Source organism: Mustela nigripes, chromosome 13, assembly GCF_022355385.1.
Source record: "Mustela nigripes isolate SB6536 chromosome 13, MUSNIG.SB6536, whole genome shotgun sequence".
In the NCBI taxonomy this organism is placed as follows: domain Eukaryota; kingdom Metazoa; phylum Chordata; class Mammalia; order Carnivora; family Mustelidae; genus Mustela; species Mustela nigripes.
In genome coordinates, this window is record NC_081569.1 from 112,025,301 (window position 1) to 112,052,813 (window position 27,513).

General features: G+C 35.3%; 1 protein-coding gene across 17 annotated transcripts in view; it reads left to right on the forward strand.

Moving 5' to 3' along the window:
* The window catches only part of GPHN (gephyrin), a 637,714-nt gene that overhangs the window by 606,676 nt on the left and 3,525 nt on the right, over nt 1-27,513 (forward strand). For all 17 annotated transcript variants that reach the window (XM_059373410.1, XM_059373413.1, XM_059373412.1 and 14 more), the window contains 4 exons: nt 218-305; nt 13,623-13,696; nt 19,073-19,137; nt 22,054-22,157. In XM_059373410.1, coding sequence (XP_059229393.1) covers nt 218-305; nt 13,623-13,696; nt 19,073-19,137; nt 22,054-22,157 — 331 coding nt within the window. The remainder of the gene's footprint in view (nt 1-217; nt 306-13,622; nt 13,697-19,072; nt 19,138-22,053; nt 22,158-27,513) is intronic.

Genomic DNA, 27,513 nt, shown 5'->3' on the forward strand with positions numbered 1-27,513 from the left:
ACTACTTCCGCACTTACAAGGTTCTTTCTCTGCAATAAGAGTTAGGTTTCCATTGGGCAGAGACCTTTTTGTTTCCCACTTCTTGCAGAATATAGTGCAATACTCATATTAATGCCTACTCAGTGAATAAAGTGGTTTAGTTTTAAGTTGGCATTTAAATATCTAAATACTAAAATCTTTTCTTGTGGTTAACTTATTTGTCTTTATTTTTTTCCAGCCCAGATGACTTACTCAATGCCTTGAATGAGGGTATCAGTCGTGCTGATGTCATCATCACATCAGGGGGTGTATCCATGGGGGAAAAGGTATGAAAATATGGGGTTCATGAAAATTTATCTAAGGTAATGACCTTGATTAACTGTAGTCTGGTGGATATCTGCTATCTGTAACCAGACCTGTACAAATCTTAAAAATCGATACGGCTTCAGAAATTTCTGGGCATTCTAAAAGGGATGCAGTGTAAGTAGATCAGAAGGCTTACCTCAGAAACAGCTTGAAGAATCCTATAACTTTCAAAATTATTTTCATGTTCCTTTGAAGATTTGTTTCTTTGCTTACTCACCTTTACTATAACATTAGGACTTCCTTTATAAGTGATATTTACCCAAAATCCTGTCCTCCCCTGCCATATATTCCAAACCTGAAAAAGAACCCTTAGCTCCTCACAGGGAAGAAAGACAGGATTAGGCATTGCATTGCCCCTTTGACAAATAATAATGATCATAATCATAATAATGATGAAAATAAAATACAAACATATATAAGTATATATAGGATTTTATAAGATTAAGTATATTTGCATAAAATATATGCTTAGTCCTTTAAAAATCACAATTTTAATGTTTCAGTATCATTGAGTTTATATATCTTAATGAAATGTGTTGGTTCATGATGGTTATTGGGTCCACTGAATAATATTATAAAGGCAAAATATAAATTACTACAATAACCAACCTGATGTTTTGGCTCAAAATATTTTGCTAGCCTATAAACCCTTTCCATTTTTTTTCTTTTTTTCATATTAATGACTTAAATGAAAATTTATAAAAATATTGTCATAATAACAGTTATTACTAAAATTCAGATTTTTCCAAGAACACCATTTTTAGCTAGATCTTATATGTAATTATTGTTCTTGGTCTCTGCCCTATCTAGCTATAAAACTGCCTAAATTTATAACCTGTGTGGCAGAAGTTAGTGGTATGAACAGAGAATGCCTACCTTTCATTCACAACTAGTTTTAGAGTGTGTAAAAATAGCCCTTGAGTGGCAAAAAACCATAGAAGAAAAAAGAGACTCTCAATCCAAAACTACCATCTCAGACTACATCCAGGAGTGAAGGTATTGAAGTGTGGGCATTATTCTCCTTATAGCAGCCAGATTGCTGGTTTAGTCTTTCCTCAAAGTCTCCTGAAAGTCCTTAATCCCAGGTCGAGCAAATTGCTGTAGACCTCTTCTGCGATCACAAAGGCCAGAACTGAGGTCTGCATTGTAGTAGAGCTATAAGAAATAATTTTCAACCTGTCTGTTTTCATTACCATCAAACTGCCTGTGGTGCTCTGAATAACACAAGAGCAAACCCTGAAGTTAAGAGTACTGGAACATTAATTTTGTTGTTTCCAGGGAGTATTTAATGTATAATTTATCTTGGTTGCTAATGAGCTTACTTAATGGGACAATACATTCTATTTGGCAAACTTGAAGTTTGTCTTTTCCAATACTTCTGAAAAGGCAACAAGCTTATAACATACATAGGCTTGGCAATTGTAGCTTAAGTATGGTCAGGATAGAACACTTCTCAGCCTTAACCTTCTTTATTAATGCTAACAAAGATGTCAGTAGTTGTCCTCGGGATTTGCTCACAAATAAATAGTGGCAATATAGTAATGCATATTGGTTTTATTTATTATCTGTCTGGTAAGATACTTACACTAAACCTTTAATACTAAGCAGGAGATTTTAGGAACTAGGCATCCCATAGTAATCCATAAGAGCTAATAATTGTGATTCTTGCCTTCTTGAGTGGGAATATGATGAAAGAGGAACCAGGAAGAAAGAGATAAAACATAAATGCAGCAAACTCCTGCCAACCTGCAAATTCTAGTTGCCAAAAGAATTCAGTTGTACTTCAATAGCAGAAAGAAAAGCCTAAGAGACAGAACATCTGTTCCAGCCCAAGGGCTGAGCCTGAAAACCAGTCACTGAAAAGATAAGAAGGTCAAGGAAAGAGCCAAAAGCATTATGTAGCAAACATGAATCTTACATGCAGAAACTCAGGTATGCAAGAATATCATTTACTTGATTCAACTTAAATCCTACTATGAGCACCTATGCTACAGAACTGGCAGGAAATTTTATTAAGCCATTATGGAGCTCACCTGCTCCAAGGATTATGCCAAGAAACTGACAGGGGCTTAACAGACTAACAGTGGATCAGGGAGACACAGATGGTCACCAGTCTGCACTGAATACATCTGCAATATCCCTGTAGTGCTATGATCTCAGGTATTTGCTCCTTTAGGCCTTGCTAACAACACCGGGGTCATGGGGAAGCTGGGAGCCTTGGGGCAGGGGGAAGGGACACCGGCTGCTTATAGGACCCACAGACCTCAGTCCTCTTCTCAGCCAAGAAGAAATAGCCTTCCACAGTTGCTTCCCTCAAAATCTCTTCCTACTTTCACCCCTGCCCCAAAGTGCTTATTTTTTATAAAACACTGACAGTTTCAAGTAAACAGTATCAGCTTTTTGCTCTGAAAACTAAAGAATTATATGCATGACTATGAATTTTCCACAACCTATAGAATTGTAAACTAGTTCAAAGACAATGAAAGGTGGAGATTACCAAAAAGGACACACTAGATTGGACCCCCAGTAATTTTTTTTTTTTTTTGCCTATTTAAAAGTCTCTTAATGTTTCCTGATAATGTTCCTCTCCTACCTCATATGATCAAAATAATCACAAAGATCATTATTGATCGCAAAAAAAAAGGCTTATCTTAGAGCTTGCCCTTATTATTTCATAGCAAATTTATTAATTAACCATAGAGGCCTCCATGAATTTGTTTTGCAAATCTAGAGCCATAAAGCAATAGAATATTAAATTAACCAACAATATCCCAAACAAATAAATACAATAAAAGTTCTCTTATCATTTCATTCGGCTCTGTGGCATTCTTGTTCTGCTAGATCTTGGGTTAGCCGTCTGCTTTCATGAAACCATCTGCTTCTATTCTAAAGAGCCCTGGGATTCCTGACAGTCTGCTGGCACTACATAAAAGTTATCTAAGCAATCTCATTTCAGGTGCCTATACCCAAAAGACTGTTCTTTGAAGTGTCACTAGTGCAAAGTACCTATGATAATCCTTTTCCCTAGTGCTCTAAATTTTTGTTGCAGGCACAAACTATTTACTGTCGCTTTTAGCAGAACCTTCAGGCAAGCATTAGAGTAAAACAGAAATTTCCAAAGATGACAGCTCTGTAATAGCTGTATTTAATTTATCACTGTAACTAATAATATCAGAATAGAAGTAGAATTCTCTATTCAGATATAGTATGTAACTATGTCATAAAAGTTTTGATGTGTTTCCCCTGAGGATGCGGGCATACTATGGACAGCAAAAGCATTGTCAAATCTCCAGGCATGTCCCATAAAGCATAAAATTTCTGAAATATTTATATTAACATTTTATACATATGGATCTAACCCAGGGCACACCAAGCCTCTCTTCTCAGATACGACAACAACTGCCCTCACATGACACTCTTACAATGGTAATATATCAAACAAACCTAATTATTTCTAACATCTCTTTTTATAAGATGAAAGAAAAAAATCTTTGTGATTTTCTAGAGAACTTCTCGGAAATTTCAAAGATAGCTTTAGGTGTGAAAGATAGTCTGAAATTTTTACTTTTTACTAAATTTAGGTCTGATCTTTAGAAGGCAAAATCAAAAGAGTTGTCAAAAAAGAATTGGGTACTTGAATAAGGTAGAATCATGGGTCCCTGAGAAACAGTACTGGCTACCTAATTTTCAAAGCAAGAATAAAATATTTGGGAATAAGCACAGAAAGTAACAAAATTATAAATAATCTCAGCTCATTTGTCAATGAGGAAACTTTGTTCTTTATTTTTTCTTTCAATAAAGGCAAAATAAACATAAAGCCCAAAAGGGAAATTATATAAAAAATAATCTAGAGCTTCATGAGCAAAGCATTAATCAGTAAACCATAGAAATAAGCTCATCAAACCTGAGTGAACTTCCTAAAATTTTAATATAGTTCTCAGCTTCATTTTAGGCACAGGTACTATAAACCAAGGCAAATCAAAGTCTCTTCCAAAGTTTTGTCTTTTATTATGTTATTTTATATTTTGAAACAAACCACCATTTTACTTCAGAACAAAGAGTGGGCCCCAGACCCATGAGGGTCCCTAAGACACTTTAAGTGGATCTTCAAGGTCAAAACAATTTTCATAATAAAACTAAGACTTTATTTGACTTTTTTATTCTCCTTCTCTCATGAATGTGCCATGAGCTTTTCCAGTGGCTGTATATTGTATTCTATCGCATCAGACCCTAGGCAGAAACAAATAAAAAGATCCAACTGACTTATCTTAAGCCTAACATTAGAGAAATTTTCAAAATTATAAAAACAATGCATAAAAAAGTTACTTATATTTACATGAAATGGTCTTGTCATTGCTATTTCCAAATGAAACAACAAATTTTAAAAAATTTTTAGCTTCAATTTCTAATATAGTATATATCTATTAGATATAACCCACATGAACAAAATCTCTGGGGATCCATATAAATTTTAATTTAAGAGCATGTGGAGTGTCCTGAGAACAAATATCAGGATTGGACTTTAAAAATATATATACTCTTTCCTTAAAAAACTGTCTGTCATTATTGTTCCTAGAAAAATGTAACACCTATATTTCATTATAATGTTCAAAAAATAACTAATTTTTATTTCACAGTGAAAACTAGATAATTGAGAAACATATATAAGCATTTGAGCAGATTAGCCAAGTTCATAATCACACAGAATATAATTTACTCTAGCCACATGCATCCCTTTGTACTTTCTTATTGTAGTAAAGACAAACATATTAATTAACATGACCTAAAGGTATAAGCCTCTCTCTAGCATATAAAAATAAGAAGCAAAGTACATTAGCTTTAAAATAAAAGTATGGGGTGCCTGGGTGGCTCAGTGGGTTAAAGCCTCTGCCTTCAGCTCAGGTCATGATCCCAGGGTCCTGGGATCGAGCCCTGCATCGGGCTCTCTGCTCAGCGGGGAGCCTGCTTCCCTTCCTCTCTCTCTCTGCCTTCCTCTCTGCCTGCTTGTGATCTGTCAAATAAATAAATTAAAAATCTTTAAAATAAAAGTATGAATTGTCCCCAACTTACAGTGGTTCAACTTAACAAATTTTCAACTTTACAATGGTGTAAAAGTTACACCCATTAGTAGAAACCATACTTCAAATTTTTAATTTTGATCTTCTCCCAGGCTAGCAATATTCAGGGCATTAATCTCTCATTATTTTGGGCAACCACAGCGAGCTGCAGCTCCCAGTCAGCCACAATCATAAGGGTAAACAACTGATAAACTTACAACCATTCTGTACCATACAGCAATTCTATTTTTTCACTCTTACTACAGTATTCAACAAACTACATCACATATTCAGCACTATTATAAAATAGGCTTTGCAGAAGTGTTCTGTAATGTGTGTTCTGGACATGATTAAGGTAGGCTAGGCTAACTATGACATTGGGTGGGTTAGGTTTATTAAATACATTTTCAACTTGTGATATTTTCAACTCAAAATGGGTCAGGTGGTAACCTCATCATAACTGAAGAAAGATCTGTATATTAACGTAAAATTATGCTAAGTTATCAATGATCCAGTATTCTTACTTAAAAGTCATCTAGGTATCTGATAATTATTTGTTAATTAATTTAATATCAGTTCAATAAGATTTTGTTACTTAAAGATCCTGAATATTATTTTCAAGCTGACATACTACAAACATAATTACTATTGAAATTTAAAGTTTGTCAGAATAATGATTCAATTATATTGTACCCAATTTTACATTTTTCACATTCTTAAAATATTATGTAAGAAAAGCATTAGCTTATTTGATGAATAAACCTATATAAATTTAAGAAAAACAAACCCAATCAAAATAAGAAGTATTTGCTTAATTATACTTAACACTGATAAATAAGAAAAAGAACATAGCTGGGTTTTCACAATGACTAAAGTTATTTATCAAAGATTTATCTTAACTTGGTGATGTTTGATGCTTAAAATTATAAGAATACCTTTTAATGTAGCTCATTTAAAATATAAGTTAAATTTCCTTATTATCTGATAATTTTAGAAAGATTCTATTTATTTAAGAAGTTCTTTATTTCTCTTTTAGAACAGAGTACCTTTAATTTAACAGACAATATAATTATTTCGATAGAGTTTTCCTCTTCCCCCTGGCAAAGCAAACTTTATTGTGGCCCTAAAATGGGGGTGCTTCCCTCCAGATCCTGCTGAAACTGAGAGTTGGAGATTAGGGGCTCTTGGATGGCCCCGCCCAACACCACCACCACATTCAGACTCAGATGAACTGGGGTGGGATAGAAGGAGTATGGTAGGAGGGAAGCACCCTGAATTCAAAGCATACCCTGAGGAAGGCCCACTCTGCATGATGATCTCATAAGCATATGATTTATGAATATTTTCCAGAAGTAGGAAAACATTACACACTCACAAAATGAGATAAATGTCTTTCTGGATCATAGACACAGATGCATAAAAAACATACAGCTTTATCTCAACAACTTCAACTACAGGTCACAAATAAATACAGAAACAAAAAAACCTTACCAGTCCACAAATAAAGAGCTGTTTCCCTTCCTAGAGATCATAAAGTTCTTAATTGGTTAAGGCTCAAAATGACAGTAAGACAAATAAACAAGAAAGACTGATAAGACAGATTCTCTGTCTTCTCTTACCTGAGATTTCAATCATCCACTTGTAGGAATCATTAGACTGTAAAACCAAATTCCCAATCATGGCTGCCACAAGAGGGAATACCTTATTCGCCATGCATGGAAACAAAAATAGAATCAAAATAAATAAAGGGAACAAAATTAGAGAAACCAAAATTTAGCAGAGTTCAAGTTTTATTGCTGCTTGGCCTTCACTCCACGAACCTAAGTAGTGTGGCCAGGTGAAAGCCACCTGTGAAGTGCACTTTTCTAGCAATTAAGTTTACCTGGCTCCATCAGGTAAATCCATGGGGCATCTCAGTGGAGCCTCCAGAATTATTAAAGTGTAATGTTTTATAGATAAAATAACGAATTTCATATACTTGTGAAATAAACACAGGTCAAGATTTTGTTTAACTCATTAGCTAATGAAGGAACCAGTAAGATGTTACTACTGGTTCAAAGGAGAATTCAAAGAACACACACACATACAGATAATCAATTATATCTTCACGGAATTAATTTGCATTTCTTTGAATAATAATCTTATTTGCCATCAGTTTTCCCAGCTTAAATTTTTTTAAGTTTTTAGTTTAATTCCAGTTAGTTAACATATAATGTTATCCTAGTTTCAGGTGTACAATATAGTGATTCAACACTTCCATGCAACACCCAGTGCTCATCACCACAAGCACACTCCTCAATCTTCATCCCCTATTTCACCCATCCTCCCACTGACCTCCCCTCTGGTAACCATCAATTTGCTCTCTATAGTTAAGAGTCTGTTTCTTGATTTCTCTCTCTCTCTCATTTTTTCCCTTTGCTTGTTTGTTTTGTTTCTTAAATTCCAATATGAATGAAATCGTATGGTATTTTTCTTTCTCTGACTGCCTTATTTTGCTTAGCATTAAACTCTCTAGCTTCATCCATGTCATTGCAAATAACAAAGTTTCATTCTTTTTTATCACTGAATAATATTCCATTTCTACACCTTAATTTTTAGAAAATAGCTCAAAGATGATAAAATACACAAACCAAAAGGTTGTGCTACACTGGACATCCAGTAATCTTTGTTGCCTATTTTAAAGTCTTTCACAATTTGTCTAATGTTATTTGTTCTTACCTGCATTGAGGAAAAGGCCTTGTTTCTTCATCCATTCATTTTTCTTTTTCCTTTCTGACTCTAGCTTTCAGCATATCAGACAGAGATCCTTGCTGCTTCTATAGGTAAACAGAAACTTAAGAACAGTGGTGATTCTCAGCCTTTATGGCTATGTCTGGTACAGGCTTTCTCTCTGTCATAAGAAACATGAATATTCATGTTCAAAAAGAATGAGAGGGGTTTTTTTCCCAAGAAAAATAAAATACTTCCATTCATTTTGCAAATATGTAATGAGTATATCTGCTTTCCAAACTCTGTGTCATAATCTTTAAGGCCCTGCAAGTATGGCCTCTGTCTCTCCAACCTCATCTTATGCCTTTCTGCTCATTCACTGCCTTTCATTGTCTTTTCACTTTTAGATACATTCTTTACTGCTTTAGAAGCTTTGGTATGTATGTTCCTCTGCCTGGAATTCTCATCTCCTCACACTTCATATGGCTGAATCCTTCTCATTCTCACCACCTCTTTTAAAATGGCCTTTCCTTATTCTCCACCCCGCCCACTATTCTCTATCCCAGCACCTGCTTATTTCCTTCATAGCATGTACCATGCTTTATAATTATTTTATTTATTGGCTTACTTATTTTAGGCTGTCTTTGTTGCTAAAATACAACAGAACATCTTTGTGTCAGGGACCATGTCTGTTCTTGTTCAACATTAAATCTCTAGCACATATAGAATTTGTGATATATGATAGACTCAAAAATATTTGTTGAGCTAAGAAATGAATGAATGGCATGTGCTATTCAGTAAGGATTTCTTATATATACAAGTTTCCTGTTCTTTCAAACTATGTAGTCCAATAAAGGATACATACCTTTTATCAGACAATTGCAGTAGAACCTAGGTGTATGATATCGGAAGGACATAGTATTATAAAAGCCCATAAAAAGTCTGAAGAGTTTTGCTTCTACTGTGATACAGTGATTTATTTGGACCAACCCTCCCACCAAGAACAACTGTAAAAGCTATATAATTTTTTTTCCTTATTTTAAAGAAGAAAAAAGAAAAAAGAAAAAGCTGGTGTCTGAAGAGAACAACTAAGAGAGCCAGGATTCAAGGCACCAACATCTCTGAGAAGTGAACCACAGAGAAGGAGCACTAGAATTCTTCACCACATTTTTCCTCAAGGCACTTACTAATTCCTAAGCCAGGAGAATGGGGGAGGTGTAATGGTGCAAGAGACCAAAAAGCCAACAGAGTAGCTAGGAGGTTAAGAAAAATAAACAGAATTTTTAGCAGTTTTGAATTTCAGGGCCTGCATGAGTGGATACCTGGTAAATATCTCAAGCTCTCAATTTAAAGCTTGGAGTGCTCTAGGAATGAGGACAAACTGGAAATATATCAGCCTTCACACAGACTGAAATCAAGCATCAAATTATCTCAATCTCTGATTAGGTCAGGCAATCTTTACTTTAACGAACTGCCAATGGAAATTAAATCCTTTCTAGAAAAATATATCATCTTCTAGAACCTCTTTAATTTTTTTCACATTAAATATCTGGGCTTCAGTTTTTAAAATCACCAGACATGCCAGAGACAGGTCAAAATCACTAAAAACTAAGAAAGAAAAACAAGAAGAACAGCCGTAAAAATAATGCTGATGTTTATTTGGTCCACTGTGAAATTTTAAAAACTGTAATTAATATTTTTAAGAAAAAAGAAATGACAAATGTAGAATTTCACTGGGAAGCTAGAGTCCATTCAGTATATTCAAAATTTTAGAAAAGGGATGGAAAATATGGAAATAAGCATAAAAGACATATGGGCTCTGGTAAAAGGTCTAACATACATGTAATTAGAGTCCAGAAGGATAGGAAAGAGAGTGAGCAGAAGAAATATTTAAGAACTTTTGGCAGAGTTTTCCAAAACCAATGAAAGACATCAGGCCAGAAATTCAAGGAAGTCTGCTAATGTCAAGCAGGATAAATACAAAAAACAAACAAATAAACACATACCCAAGTAATCATAGCAAAACCACTGAAAACCAAAGACAAAGAAAAAGTCTTGCCAGAAGGATACATTACCTCCAAAGGACCAAAAATAAAACTAACAAATGATAAGATATGATGAAACTCGGAAAGCAATGGTATAGCATTGGTAGAGTGATGAAAGAAAATAAGGGCCGGTGTAGAACTGTATATACAACAAAAAGTACCTTAGGGGTGCCTGGGTGGCTCAGTGGGTTAAAGCCTATGCCTTTGGCTCAGGTCGTGGTCCCAGGGTCTTGGGATTGAGCCTCGCATCAGGCTTTCTGCTCAGCAGGGAGCCTGCTTCCCCCGCTCTCTCTGCCTGCCTTTCTGCCTACTTGTGATTTCTCTCTGTCAAATGAATAAATAAAATCTTTTTTTTAAAGTACCTTAAAAAAATGAAGATAAAATAAAGACATTTTCAGCCAAATAAAAACTGAGCACAGCTATACTAAAGGGAATTTTTTTAGTCAGAAAGATTGTGGAGGAAATAAAAAGATATTGGCTGTTTAAATAAGAAAGAGAGAGAGACAGAACATAGGTAATCAGATCCTACCAATGGGTTAAGTTACTGTATTTTGATTATAATGTAGCCATTGGAGGTGGCTACATTATCCAAAATTGGAGACCTCTAGGACTCCAATTGGAGGTGTTAGCTAATGAAATGTCCTAGATATTCCTTTGGGTAGAAAAGCAAGTTGCAAAACAGCTTGTAAATTATTCTCTCATGTGCATTCAAAAAAAATGTTTGTGTATGCATAGACAAGTTTAGCAGTGATGAGAAGGATGAGCTTAAAATTTTATTTTATACCATTCTATCTGTTTGCATTTTTACCATAATATATTTTTAACTTTTAAATTAAAATTAGTTAAATTAAAAAAAAAAAAAAAGGTTGTGGAGGTACAGAAATGTAGAAAGGATTAAAAACCAAAAGAAAGTGTTAATATGTGGTTAAAGGTAAATGGGTATTGATTGTATAAAATAATAATGTCTTATGAGGTTAAAATATGTTTATATATAAACATTGTGTATTAAATTATAAATATAGAGTGTATCTTGTCTGTATAGCATATATAGAAATATATATAATAGTTAAATATATATACACACACATATAAACACACATACTTTAAATGTATAGAGACTATATGGTACATTATACCACAAAAAACAGAGGGGAATGAATGGAGTTAACTGATTTAAGGTTCATGTATTGTATGGGAAGTAATAAAAATATCAAATTATAGTGGACTATAATAAGTCAAGAATGCCTATTGTAATCTCTGAAATAACCACTAAAAATAGTAATAAATGAATGTGTAACAAGCTAATAGAAGAGAAATTAAAATAACAAAAAAAATGAATTCAAAAAGCACAATAGAAGGAAAAATGAAATAAAAACAGAAGTAACAAATAGAAAATAAATAGTAGGGTGATAGTTTTAAGCCCAAATACAGTAGAAATTATATTAAATGTAAATGGACTAAGTCTTCCAATTAAAACTTGTCATCTGGATTGTAAAAAGACAGTAATTTGTCTTTGTAAAAATTTGATTGTAAAAATGGCAATAAAAGACCCATCTTAGGGGTGCCTGGGTGGCTCAGTGGGTTAGGGCCTCTGCCTTCGGCTCAGGTCATGATCCCAGGGTCCTGGGATCGAGCCCCACATCGGGCTCTCTGCTCAGCAGGGAGCCTGCTTCCCTTCCTCTCTCTGCCTGCCTCTCTGCCTACTTGTGATCTCTGTCAAATAAATAAATAAAATCTTTAAAAAAAAAAAAAAAAGACCCATCTTAAATAGAAAGACACGGCAAACTGAACATAAAAGAGTAAAAAAAAGTTACAATGAAAGCTGGTGTGTGTGGCTTTATCGATATCAGAGAAAATTAAGATGAAAAGGATTACAAGATATTGGAAGGGACATTTCGTATATTTAAATGGATTGATTTATCAGAAAAATATAACTCAAAATAAAGATAAGCAATCTATGATCCAGTCTTGTGAATTAAGGGGTGGCTGAGAAAAGACTGAGACTGAGGTAAGGGTTGGAGAGATGAACATAGAAAGAAAGAGTATTCCAGAAGGAAGGAAAAGCATTTTCAGAGACTGAGGGCAAGAAAGTCTTAGAAACTTAAAGTGATATAGTCTTGCTAGAGTGGAGAGAGAGAGAAAGGAGGGTGAGGAGGGAGAAAGAGAGAGAGATTGAGATTGAGAAAGAGGAATGGGAGTGGATAGGAAAAGGATTGCCTCATGAGAGAGCAATGATTGTTAAAAGGGGGCTAGAAAATATGACAATCATAGATATGATATTCAAAAGATGGGACTTTTTCCTGGAAAACAGGAAGTTTGGATGTATTATAGGCTTGATTAGACTTTTTTTCTTTTTTTTTTAAAGATTTTATTTATTTGACAGAGGGAGATCACAAGTAGGCAGAGAGGCAGGCAGAGAGAGAGAGAGGAGGAAACAGGCTCCCTGCTGAGCAGAGAGCCCGATGCGGGACTCGATCCCAGGACCCTGAGATCATGACCTGAGCCAAAGGCAGTGGCTTAACCCACTGAGCCACCCAGGCGCCCCAATCAGACTTTTTTTCAAGAGATCTCTCTTTCTGGTATGGGAGGAATGAATTGGAGGAAGGCAGGACTATTGGCAGAGAGACCTATTTCAATAATACAAGTTGGCTGAGGTTGTGGAAATAGAAGGGAACAGATTTTTAAAATAAAGTATCCCAAGCTTGTGAAATATTTAAATTTTTAGTGGGTTTCTTAGATTAATGAACAGGAAACTTAGCAATAGACCTAGGGGTTGAGAAATTTTTAGGACTGCAATTTTTTCTTTATGTCTACAAAACCAATTGCATGGCAATGTTGTCTTTCATTTCCAAAGGTCAGGTTTTTTCAAACCACTGTGGATTAGTTGTAACTTTTGTTGGCAGATAAAAACAATTAAACTCCCTTGACTTTCTAGTTTAGAACTCCCTCCCTGTTTGTTTGTTTTTTTTAATTTTAGATGACTTATTTAGATTCCTTGAGGAATGTGTACATTACTTGAAGTCCATAAAGGAGAATAATGTGGCTCTCTTGACATAGCACAACTTCTTAATCTTCTTATTTGTTAACATCCTTTCTCAAACAAAATTCTGTATTAAAAGAGAAACAATAACCCATCAAGTAATATAGTTATTTGGTTTATTATCTAACTACTTCCACTAGAATCTATTTTTTATGAAAGCAGGGACATTTTTTCTTTGCTCAAGCCTATCTCCCCCTATACCTAGATTAGTTCTCAGCATATACTAGGTACTCAATAAGTATTTATTAAAGAATAAGTGAAATGACGGGAATGAAGAAATGAAGGAATTTGCCTTAGGTTAATCAACTTCATTAAAATGTTTCTTTTCATTTCAATCTTACAAATTCATTTTATTTTCATGTAAAAGTTTTGAAAGTCTGATATTAGAATGTTTGAAAATAAAGTGATTGTTTTTCGTATTTGCAGGACTATCTCAAGCAGGTGCTGGACATTGATCTTCATGCTCAGATCCATTTTGGCAGGGTTTTTATGAAACCAGGGTATGAAAATAATCTTACTATTTCATATATGGGGTTGGTTTGGCTTGCTTTAACTAACAAAGTTTTAAATGCTTTCTTCTTATATTTTCTTTTTTTTTTCTTCTTACATTTTCTATTATGGATTATTTGCTCTAATAAAAGAAATATTATACAATTAGAATTCCTTGCCAAGTCTAGCTCCTATCTGAAATGGGAATTCATCTTCCTTATAAATCACATGGGTTTGTAATAAATGAAGCAAAGCAACTTTCCAAACCTCTTTAGTTCCCATGTCTAGTTCCTTCTTTCTGTTTCTCTTTATCTTCATAGTGCTTCCTTCTCTCATTTCAAAAACATTCTACTATGAAAATTCTAAAAATTTGGGTGGCATCTGGGTGGCTCAGTCAAGTGTCTCCCTTCAGCTCAGATCATGATCCCAGAATCCTGCAACTCCCTGCTAAGCAGGGAGTCTGCTTTTCTTTCTGACCCTTGCCCCTCTAGTGCTTTCTCTCTCTTGTATAAATAAAATGTTGTGCTCGCTTTAGCAGCACGTTATACTAAAATTGGATCAGATAAATAAAATCTTTTAAAAAAGAAAAAAATTCTCAAAATGCACAAAAGTAGGTAGTACAATGAAACCTCCATGGAGGAGGAACTATCACCATTTTTTCCTTAACTGTTTTATCAATCCCCTTCCTCACCTTTCTGAGGGGACAAGGTACTAGATTGTTTAGAGGTTTTTGTTTTTGGGGGGTTTTTGTTTGTTTTGGATTATTTTAAAGCAAATTCTACAATGTCATTTTGGTATACATCTCAAGTAATAATAACAGCAGCATTCTCTTATGTAATCGCAATGGTATTTTTCACCTAACAAAATAAATAAGAATAACTTACTTTCATCTGATACCCTGATCATATTCAGAATTCTCCCAAATGTCAAGAAAAAGAATGCCTTCTTACATGTTTTATTTGAATTATAATTTAGGTCATGTCCATTCACTGTATTTGTTGTTAAATCTTTATTACATAATAACATTTACCTCCAACCTCCTTTTTTTGTCATGCCATTGACTTGCTGAAGAAACTGCATCATCTGTCCTTATGAATGGATTTGAGTAATCACTTCCTTGTGGTGATGGTTAACTTGTTCCTCTCTTTTTCTAGTATATTCTACAGAGTAGAAGTTAGATCTAAAAGCTTGGTTACGTTCACTCTTTTTTTTTTTCCTTTGCAAAAATACTTCAAAAGTATTTCATATTGTTTCTTACTACCTCCATGGAGAAAGAAAAATAACTACATTCCAAGATCTGGCACGACTCCTAAAGTACTGATGGAGGTCTTATAATCAGTTGTAAATCCTCAAATATTGCCAAACATTGGTGTTGAAATATGTAGGGCCATGTCTTTAAGCAATAGTTTGCCTGTTTAGACCTCTACTACTCTATAAATCTTTCATTCACTATTCAAACACACTTCCGTACTGCCAAGGACAACAGTAAATAATGGTTTAGTTCAGAACTATACTCTGATGGGTGCTCATGTGAACCTGAAGAGAGAGTAGATGTGAGACTTAATATTTGTTATGTAAGTAATTTATCAGTAAATTCCAAAAAACTTTTTTAAGTGTCAAGTCAGCCTTCCTAACCTCCCAGATTTATTGGGTACCTTCATCAGGTCTAGGACAGAGATAAGGCTTTACCACCATGATTTTGCCTTTTAAGTATGAGGTTAAGATTAACCCTAAAGTCTTCTGCACAATTTGATAGAATTTAGAATTCTTGACATTATATTTCTGTAGTTGTCCCAATATTACTACTCCTAACAAAGCCCATTTATTATTGAAACTGTTAGATTTGGACCATTCCCATTAAGAATATTTTGTCTTGAAACACCTGGGCGGTTCAGACAGTGAAGCATCTGACTGCTGATTTCAGCTCAGGTCATGATCTTAGGGTCTTGGGATCAAGCCCCACATTGGGCTCCACACTCAGCAGGGAATCTGCTGAGATTCTCTGCTCCTATCACTTCTCACTCTCTCTCTCTTTCAAATAAATCTTTTTTTTTCTTAAAGACTATTTTGTTTTAAGCAAATATTACTGTACTGTGAATGCACGGGCTTTTTTTTCTGCCACTATGGGCAGTACTAGTTCAATTGGAATATAGAGGAGACATCCCAAAAGCCTGTCAATGTGCTTCTCACTAACCTCAAAAATTGAATTGGCTATTCTTTTTTACAGTGAAAAGGAAATTGATATTAGTTGCCCTCATCTGTAGAGGAGAATTATTTGTGGGTGGGTTTTTTTTTAAGATTTATTTACTTATTTATTTTAAAGAAGGGCAAGGGGGCAGAGAGAATTAGAAGAGAATTATTTATAATATCTATTATTTAAATTAATCTCAGCATCTGTGATATATATAATTTTGGTACTATTTTTATTTTCAGTTTATTTTTTACCACTCCTTAAGGCCCATCAGTTCCTAATGTTTATTTTCCCCCCTTAAAGTCATTACACTGTTTGACTTCAGTCATTGTATAAATGCTATTACCTTCTGATCTCAAGAGGAAAACTGAATAGGTGCTCTGTTCCAAGGAAATGGCTTTCCAGAACTTAAACAAAAGCTTCACAGTCTAGCAATAGGACACTCATGATACAATGCATGATAAAATATTTTGTTGTAATAGAATCTTTTTAAATGAGTACCTTTTGAGAAATCACAGAACCTGTCTGCAAGATGCAAAGGTGATTTAAATTGGCTTTAAATATAGCAGAAGGGAAGTGTAATGCATTCCCTCCTCACTGTTATTATATGTGTTAGTTTGCTCTAATAAAATGGTTTAGAAGTTTAAATGGGCTTCCTTTACTTGGCCAGAATTTATACCTGTCTAAAGATGAGAAGAATTTAAAGGTAATTGTTCCTTAATAGTAGAACAAGAAGAAATATAAAAAGCTCAAGAACAATTTAGTTTTGCTCTTCTCACATATGGTGCATTAAGAATGTAATTAACCTCTTTCATTTTAGACAGAGAGATACTCAAAAAAACGTTAGGATTTGGAGAATTATCAGTCAGGACTACCAATCACAATATCTGTGGGTCACCTGCAGTGAGCATAGCTGTTACCAAGAGTGTATCTTGGAAATTATTTTCATCACATAGTAACATTCATGGCCAAATAACCTAGTCATAAATTGATATGATAATCTAATCTAGTTTTTCTAAAACACAGCAAAGAATCAGAAAGTAACCAAAAGAGGTCTCAGAGTAGCCAAAAATAGATGTTACAAAGTATACATACTAACACTTCACAGCAAACCTCCTAAGGGCCTTATCTAATTATGAGCCATAAAGTTAGTGAAATCTTGGTTCAAATCTCTGTTTCGTCACCTAGTAGCTAGGAGATGTGGACCAAATGTCTTAATCTCTCTGAGTCTGTTTTCTCATCTATAAAATGGGATGATAATTGTCACCTCATGGGATTGTTGTGAGAGTTAAAATGAAATAATGGATGTAATGCAGATGTTTCTTTAAAAATAGTAACATATTATTATTATTCTGACAATATAATTATTACTACTGTTCTTGGTTCCCAAACCTAAAGCCAGCTTTTTTTTCTTTTTTAAGAGAGGGAGTGTGGGGGAGGGGCACAGCGAGAGGGAGAGAGAGAATCTTAAACAGGTTCCATGCCCAGTTCAGAGCCCAACAAGGGGCTCCATCTCACAACCCTGAGATCATGAGCTGAGCTAAAATCAAGAATCAGCTGCTTAAATGACTGAGCCACTGAGGCGCCCCCTAAAGTCAGCTTTAAGGGCTCAGATGACAGAGTCTAGCGTTAAGGGGAGCCACAGAAAAAAACTAGGGGAGGGGGGGAACAAGAAGTGCAGTGTGCAATGTAAAGTTATGGTTTATAGGTAAAAACAATACATAACACACCCTTGTGACCCAACATCACGTTAGTGTAGCAGAGAAGAATAAATTAGTAATGATGGGAGCTCTTGGGAGGTTCAGTCAGGTAAGCATCCAACTCTTGATTTAGGTCCAGGCCATGATCTCAGGGTTGTGAGATTGTACCCAACCTTGGGCTTACATGCTGAAGGTCGAGCCTGCTTAAGATTCTCTCTCTCCCTCTGCCCCTCCCCCGGCCCCTGACCCTGCTCACGCTCTCTCTCTCTCTCAAAACAAACAAACAAATAACTAACTTAATGATGGTTTCAAGTCATCAAAAAATGCTAATGTTTATCGGATTATTCCAAAAGGTATGAGTGGTCCATATTTGAAAGACCAAGCTGCAAATATCTCCAAGGGGAGATGGAGAGGAGAAGGGAGTTGAGGGAAATTGGAAGGGGAGGTGAAGCATGAGAGACTATGGACTCTGAAAAACAATCTAAGGGTTTTGAAGGGGCGGTGGGTGGGTGGTTGGGGGATCCAGGTGGTGGGTATTGGAGAGGGCATGGATTGCATGGAGCACTGGGTGTGGTGAATACTATTATGCTAAAAAAATAATAAAATAATAAAATAAAATGATAAATATAATAATAATAATAAATATATAAATAAATAAAATAATAAAAATAAAAACAATTTAGGTACTTAAAAAGATAATTTTTCAACTACATGGAAATTTTAGCATTCCCTAAGGATTCTGTAATGCTCAAGTTTCATTAATATAATGAAATTTTTAGCTGGAAGTTCATATAAAATATAGTCAATAAGAAAAAAAATGCACTATTATTGACTGCCCGCTCTGTGCCACTCACACTCATCCCTTGCCACACACCCCCATGATAAAGATTCATATCAGATAAGATTCATGTCAGAATCTTGAGGAGGTATATTTTGAAAATACTTTTAATTACTGTTGCTTTAATTTTGTTCTAGTCATGATATTTTATTTATTTTGACATTTCAAAAAGTTACCTTCATAGGAGGCCAATTTTTATGCTTATTGCTGAGTATAGTTTTAAAAGGTTGAGGAATAATCATCTTGAACAGCAGGCATTTATCTGTTAGACATGTATTATCAGGTAGTCTTCTGATAATAAGAATGATGTTCTTCATTCTCCAGCAAAAACAATATAGACATTACTAGCCAGAGGGGTGGAGAAACTCCGGGATTTGAGATACACTTCTCTGGCACTAACAGGAAGGGGGAAGAAAGTAAGCTGCAGAAAACCAAGAAGTTTGGTTATCTGAAAACAGAAGATACTAAAAACAAATTAATTTAAATGCTCTTGAAACTTCAGGGTATAAAGGATTAGGGTAGAGTCGACAGGAAAAAAAAATACTTTCATATGATAAATATCCTATATGCAGAGCCACGTAGCAAGAAAACTAAAGTATTTAATTTACTCATCATATTACTTAGCAGTCACTAACAAATAACCTCTTTTATTCTCTAGCCTGCCAACAACATTTGCAACTTTGGATATTGATGGTGTAAGAAAAATAATCTTTGCACTACCAGGTAAGAATAATTAAAAAGTTTCTTTTGCTTTTTCTGGAAAATGATCAAAATCTTTTTGAATCCCTCTCAGAGCATTTGATTTTGAATCTTAAAGACCTGGGCTCAAGACCCAGCTTTACTTCTGGTATGACCTTGGACAAATCACTTAACTTCTTTGAAGCTATTTCTTCACCTATAAAACAGGGCTGAAATCTGCTCTGTAGGATTGGTGTAAAGGTCAAATTAGATAGTATCTCTCAATGTATATTCCAAACCCCAAGATGATAATCAAATGTTAGCTGCCCCTAGATCCTTCTGGGGGTACCTGCTTTTTCTTACAGAAAATTCGTCAAAGTTAGCAGTCTAGTCACCTCCCATAGTAGCAGTATTGTGTTCAGAGATCCAAACATCCTTGAATCAACCATACAAGTAAATACTAGAGCAAAAAAATAGAAAGCTGCCTTTGGCCCTTTCCCGATTTGGAGTGGGGCCAGGAGACAACACGGAAGGAGGGACTGATTGTGCTGGTGCTTCTCAGCCAAATCCCAGCCATCATCAGTCTGACCACATCACTGTCCCCAGGCTTGCTCCCATGTGAGCAGAAACTCATATGTTCAAATTGTAGAAAAAGCAAAGTGTTTCCATTTATAAAGACTTCCAATTTTAATTTTTATTGATTTTGGGCTTACAGTTAAAGCCATGCTTTTTAAGTCATTACCAATCTTGATAAATTCTAAAGCAATTTAGAAGTTTTGTATGCCTCCTTGTTATTTTTTCAGCTTGTAAAATTATCTTCTGATCTGTAGCAGTGTTCCATTCTCTGTTTCTTGGCACAGATTCCTTCAGAAAATAACCTGCTTATTCCTTTCAAATGCACAAATATTGTGACTTTGGGATATTTATCTGCTTTTCATATTAACTAAATTCAAAATAGATTATAAAGAAAGGAAGGCAGGCAGAAAAATTTGAAAAGCTTTTTTTTGAGTATTGAGTTTTGAAAGCATTTTTAAAGTTCCTATGTATAAGCATAAAAGAGATTAGATTTCTATCCCATAAGAAATTTTAAGAGAGAAGACATGTAAGTAAATTAGTCCTTAAAAATGTATCTACAATATAGTATAATAATTATAATAATATATAAAAATATAATAATTATAATATAATAATATATTATATATATTAAAGGCCCCAAGGAGATATATAGATATAGATATAGATATAGATACAGATATACTTATGTACTCTGAAAAAGAAAAATGTGGTCCTCTTCCTGACTTCATTTTGCCTACACAAGACTTACTCTGTCTTCAGAAGATATGATTTGACCTATAGACAAAGAAACAATGTTACAGTGGAAGCCTATGTTGCTGTTACTTCTAAACTTGATTTGCCAAAGAAGTGATAATTAAATAACCTATTTTCAAATTGCTACTTTCATTTGAAATATTCTCTGCCCAACCTAAATGAACCAAAAGAGGGCAGCAATAACCCAGATGTTCAGATTGTGGAACCAGTAAAGTGGTTCCTTTTAAAAGGATTTTAAAATTCATGATTATATTTCTGCGTTCCATGATTATATTCAAAGCCATTATTAATCTTGATAACTTTTAAAGCAGTTTAAAAGACTTATGTATCTACTTCATTTTGTGGAAGAGTAAAATTAGATTCTGAAAGGTTTGGTACTTTCCCTGAACAAAAAAGTGTTGCTCAGTTTATTTAGTTAACAGTACCACACAAGAAACTAAATCTGTGATTCTCAGCACGTTTTTTTCATAGCCTACTCTTCCTTCCTTGAAAGTGCATGACACACACAGATTTCTTCTTGAAAAGGTATAACTGAATTCCTCAATTTTTTTTATAACTTTTTTTAAAGATTAATTTATTTGAGAGAGAGAAAGAGCAAGGGACAGCAAGGGCAGAGGGAGAGAGTCTCAAGCAGACTCCACACTGAGCACGCAGCCAGATGTGGGGTTCAAACCCGCAACCCCAAAATCACAACCTAAGCCAAAAACAAAGAGTCAGGTGCTTAACTGACTGTACCACCCAGGAACTCTAGTTTTTTATTATAACTTTAAAAGAATTTGGTATTTTTATTAGTCTGCTAAGGCTGCCATAACAGAGTATCACAGACCAACAGATAATATATTTTTTCACACTTCTGGAGACTGAAAGTCTAAGACCAAGATGCCGGCAAAGCTGGTTTGAGTCTTTCTTCCTGGCTTGCAGGTGGACACCTTCTCACCATGTCCTTATGTGACTTTTCTTCTGTGTATGTGCACTCGAGGTGTTTCTCCCTCTTTTTATACAGACACCAGTCTCATTGGACTAGGACCTCACCTTTAAACCTCATTTAACTTTGATCACCTCTTTAAAGGCCCTAGTATCTACAAATACAGTTATATTGGGTGCTAAACTTCAACATATGAATTTGTAGGGACACAATTCATTCCATAACAGTATTTATCTTCAAGTCCTTTGTGTCTTAAATCATTTAGTTTTTTTTTTAATATAAAGAAATTTCTGGGTAGAGGGGGGATTATAGATACATTTCTTTATGCTTAACCTATTTCTAAATGTTTTTGTCCTGAGCATGTATTACTATGGCAATTTTAAAACATCTTAAAAAACAGCAAGTAGAATCTGCTTTAAAATTTATCAAGATTGGTAATGGCTTTTAATGTGTAGTTCTCAGAAAAGTGGAAATAAATGGTGTAAACAGCTTCTGGGAATCAGAAATTTCTGCATTTCACTGGTAGACTTCATGTTTACTTCATTCTGTGGCATTTGGTTGATTGTGGCTCTATTCTAGAGTCCTTTGGGATTTAGAAGAGGAAGACTAGTGGTTAGTCACCTCACTATGATGAATGAAGGTATAAGCAGAATTATTTGACAAATCTTTGTATGTATACTATAAATAACTGCTTGGTTGACTTTCAGGAAATCCTGTGTCAGCCGTGGTCACCTGCAATCTCTTTGTTGTGCCTGCACTGAGAAAAATGCAGGGCATCTTGGATCCTCGGCCCACCATCATCAAAGCCAGGGTAATGTTACCTAAATGACCAGGAACCAAAACTGAAGCCTAATAACAATTAGGGATATGATTTCCCAACTGCCCAAAACATCTAAAATTTTATATTGGTTTTGAGGGAAAATGTGGTTATATTCCCCCCTTCATGATAGAAAATAGAGAGGAAAGGGTCCCTTTTATTCTTAGCCCAAATTATTCCACGACTTCTAAAATGAATCATTTTCTCCAGCTAGAATCCATACGAAAGTGGATAGGTAATGATAAAATGGTAAATAGAATGAGACTAGCACTACCTTAAAACTAAACCTAAAAGGGACAAGAAATCCCTTTCCATTATGCAAACTCACACAGGACAGCAATTTATCTGCTCGCTTTTTCTGGGACCTCACTGATAAATTTTAAATAGTCCAGAAAGAGATAATCAATGGACTAGACTAGTGAATCAGAAGGAAATTCTGTGGAAGGAAATCCTACACACATTGTGTGGAAAAGGAGAATTAAGGCTGAGGAATTATGCTTATAGTAAAAGTCACCCAGAAATTAGAGTCTCCTTCTCCACCAACACTAATCCACTGATTATGTAACACACTTTCTGTATAACTAATGAACAATTTTCTCGGCGATAGAACCTACCTCAAGCCATTTATCTTTTAAAAGTTTAATTGAGATACAACTGATATACAAAAAATTGAGCATTTTAATGAAATTGGACGTATACATATGCCCATATCATCACCACAGTCAACTTACTAAACATACCCAATACCTCCATCAATTTTCCTGTGTTTTTTTGTGGTTTTGTTTTTTATGTGTTTGATTTGTGGTATGAACCTTTAACATGAGAACTACCCTTTTAACACATTTTAAGTGTAGAATACCATGTTGTCTGCTATAGGTACTATGTTGTATAAGGGATCTCTAGAACTCATTCACCTTGCAGAAGAGAAAATTTATACCCATTGAGCAACAACTCCCCATTGCCCCCTCCCCTCAGCCTCTGACAATCACCATTCTATTCTATGCTTCCATGACTGACTATTTTAAATAGGCACCTCATGTAAGTGGAACCATGCAGTATTTATCCTTCTGTGACTGGTTTATTTCACTTAGCATAATGTAATCTAGGTTTATCCATGTTGCCACAAATGGTATGATATCTTTCTTTTTTAAATCTGTGAATAATATTCCATTGTATGAATATAGCATTCTCCTCCATTTATCTATCAATGAACACTTGAGTTGTTTACATATCTTGGCTATCGTGAATAATGCTACATGGGAGTGTCGATATCTCTTTGAAATCCTGATTTCAGTTCTTTAAGATACATACCCAGAAATAGAATTGCTCTGTCATATGTTCCCTTTTTAATTTGAGGGGAAACCTCATACTGTCTCCCTCAAGCACTAGTGGCTGACTTGTTCTACATTCCTACCGTTATATAAGTATTTCAGTTTCTCTACATCCTTGAAATACTTACCTTTTGTGTTGTTGTTTTTATAATACCCATCCTAACAGTTGTGAGATGGTATCTCATTGTGATTTTGATCTGCATTTTCCTGAGATCAGTGATGTTGAGCGCTCTTTCATATACCTAGTGGCCATTTGTATATCTTCTTTAGAGAAATGTCTATTCAACCCCTTTGCCCATTTTTTTTCCCAAGATTTTATTTATTCACTTGACAGAGATCACAAGTAGGCAGAGAGGCAGGCAGGCAGAGAGAGAGATGAGGAAGCAGGCTCCCCATAGGCCACAACTAGAGAAAAGTCTACAGCTGTTCACATTATCACTTCCAATTTACAAACCTCATCAGGGACCCGAATTCCCCTTGTGATCCCTTTATATCCTATGGATCAACTTCTTCATTCGTTTCTACAGCCTTTCAGATCTTCAACATTCTCCTAAAACTGCCTTCACCATCCATATCCTTTGACTTATGTAAACAAATAAACCTGACTTTGAATAAACCTGGCTCCAACATTTACTAGATTATAACCCCTGACGTGTTTAACGATTTCCCTTCTTCTAATCTTGCCTCCTCTTAAACCTCCAATCTAACTCTAATCATGTAAGCTTCTCTGACTAAAATGCTTCCATCTTCCCATGACCCCAGGGTTAAATCCAAACTTCCCCACGTGAACATAGGAGGCCCTTTATCCCAAGGCCTTTTTTCCCCTCCAGCTTCATTAGCATCTCATCCTGCACTCTCACCATATTAAACCATTTACTGCTTCCAGAATGGATATGAGATCCCCTGCCTGTGCCTGTGATTATTCCCCTTCCTAGAAGTTTCTTCCCCAACCACCACCATTTCCTTTCTCAGCTATCAAGATGCCTTAGTCATAAAACTCAGATACCGCATCCCCTGTGCAGCCTTTTTCAATGTCCCTAAAAAAGGTTGATTACTTAGCATCTTTGTGCCCTTTTAATATCATATTAACAGCTAGGAATAAAATTATTCCACTGTATTTGCAATTAATTATTTACTCTGTGAATTCTGTAAGATCACTTCTCTATAAGATGGGCAGGACCAAAAGGAAGAACAAAATATTCTTTTTTTTTTTTAGTTAATAAATTTTACTTTTTAGATATAGGTTCACTGCAAAACTAAATGGCAAGTGCAGAGAGTTCCCATATAACCCCTGACCTCACACATGCATAACCTCTCCCACTGTTGACCTCTGCACCAAAGGTGGCACATTCATTATAACTGATAAACCTACACTGATAACATCATTACCACACAAGGTTACCAAGGGTTCCCTGTTGGTGTTGTATATTCTGAGGGTCTTGACAAATGTATAATTACATGTATCCACTGCTGTCCTGTCATACAGATTAGATTCACTGCCCTAAAATTACCTTCTGTGTCCTGCCTATTCATCCCTTCCTCCGTGTTAATTTGGATCTTTTTACTATCTCCATAGTTTTGTCTTTCCAAAATTATGTGGCCTTTTTAGACTGACTCTTTTCACTTAGCAATATGCCTGTATGTTTCCTCTAAATCTTTTAATGGATTCATAGCTCATTTTTTCTAGTGCTCAATAATATTCATTGTCTGGGTGTACCACCATTTATTTATCCATATACCTGCCGAGGGACACCTTGATTACTTCCAGGTTTTGAAAGTATGGATAAAGCTGCTACAAACCCATGTGCAGGTTTTTGTGTGGACATAATTTTCGATTTAGTTGGGTAAATAGCAATTGCTAAATTTAATAGTAAGAGTATGTTTAATTTGTTAAGAAACTACCAAACAATCTTCCAGAGTGGCTATACCATTTTGCATTCCTACCAGGAATGAATAAGGGTTCCAATTCCTCCACATTCTCACCAGGATTTGATGTGGCCAGAATTTTGCATTTTAGCCTTTGGTAGGTGTATAATGATATCTCATTGTTTTAGTTTTTTGCAATTTCCTAATGACATATGATGTTGAATATCTTTTAATATGCTTACTTGCCATCTGTATGTGTTCTTTAACCTCTATATTGAGGTCTTTCACCCATATTTTTTTAGAGATTTGTGTATTTATTTATTTATTTATTTGAGAAAGAGTGCACACAGGGGCAGAGGGAGGGGAGAGGAAGAGAGAATCTCAAGCAGACACCCTGCTGAGTATAGAACGCAATTCAGGGCTCCCTCTCACAACCCTGAGATCATGACCTGAGCTGAAATCAAGAGCCACCCGGGTGCCCCATGCCCATTTTTTGAAAATATTTATTTATTTGAGAGAGAGAGAGAGAGAAAATGACAGAGAAAGATAATGAGAAGGGGGAGGATCAGAGGGAGAAGCAGACTCATTGCTGAGCAGGGAGCCTGACACTGGACTGGATCCTGGGACTCCAGGATCATGACCCGAGCTGAAGGCAGTCGCTTAACCAACTGAGCAACCCAGGTGCCCCTCCTTGCCCATTTTTTTAATCAAGTTGTTTTATAATTGAGTTTTAAGAATTCTTTGTATATTTTGGATAATAGGCCTCCATTAGATGTTTTTTACAGATATTTTCTCCCAGTTTATGGCTTGTCTTATTCTGTTGACTTTTTTTTCTAATTTTCTCCCATAAATATTTACATGTTAATATTTACACCATATAATACTAAACCGCATAATACAGTTTTGTCTCTTGAGTGACTATTGCATGTCAGAAAAATATTCAAAAGGAAACAGAGGAAACAGTCCGAGTCCACAGCCCACTTCAATTTTGAATGAATAGAAGAAGTCATTGAAGTGAAACATCAATTTTTTTACCAAAAAAAAGTGTGTGTTTACTCATTCATGTACATCATTCTTTTTTTTTTTTTAAAGATTTTATTTATTTATTTGACAGAGAGAAATCACAAGTAGGCAGAGAGGCAGGCAGAGAGAGAGGAGGAAGCAGGCTCCCTGCTGAGCAGAGAGCCCGTTGTGGGACTCGATCCCAGGACCCTGAGATCATGACCTGAGCCGAAGGCAGTGGCTTAACCCACTGAGCCACCCAGGTGCCCCTCATGTACATCATTCTTATAAGCACTGACACTCATAGTAAATGGTTTCTGAAGCTGAGCGATATAATATGCCAGAACTATAATGTCAGTACAACTAAATATATTGGCTAATAAGGTATTCTGTGTTTTAGTAAAATACCATAAAAATCTAGTCAGTTTCATCTCTTGCTGTAATTCATTCTTGTTTCTTAAATTACCACAAATATCTTCCTTTAAAACAAACAATCCCATTTCGTAGATGAACAAACTGGTACGGGAAAGCAAAATAATTTGCTAATACAGCACATCCATTAGGAGTACAAGTAGGAGTCAAACGTAGCTGTCAGATATCATCCGATCCTGGTGTTTGTCCCGCCAAACTACCGAGAGCCAGGCTGTGCCTTTGCTGAGGGAAAAAAATCTGCTTAAACACTTAGCAAATAACAGAGCCATGGGAATGGCTCTTGTAGCTTCATTCGGGAGAACACCCATACACACAGAGAGGAACTGAAAAAGAGACATTTTTGCCATCAAAATAAGCACACAATAATTTAGGAATAATGGCAAGTTACACCTCAGTAGATATGAATTTATTCATATGAATATATAATTTAGTCATATAAACTCAAATTATATGAACATATGATTTATTCATATGAATTTTGCATATGATTTAATCAAGGAAAAACACCTTAGAATTGAATTTTATTCAGGATTTCTGAGGAAAAGCAGGGGTTGTCAGAGTGAATAATTAGAATGTTTAAAAACAGTGTAAACAGGTAGAGAGAGGGTGATTGGGTTATGGACATTGGGGAGGGTATGTGCTATGGTGAGTGCTGTGAAGTGTGTAAACCTGGCAATTCACAGACCTGTATCCCTGGGGCTAATAATACATTATATGTT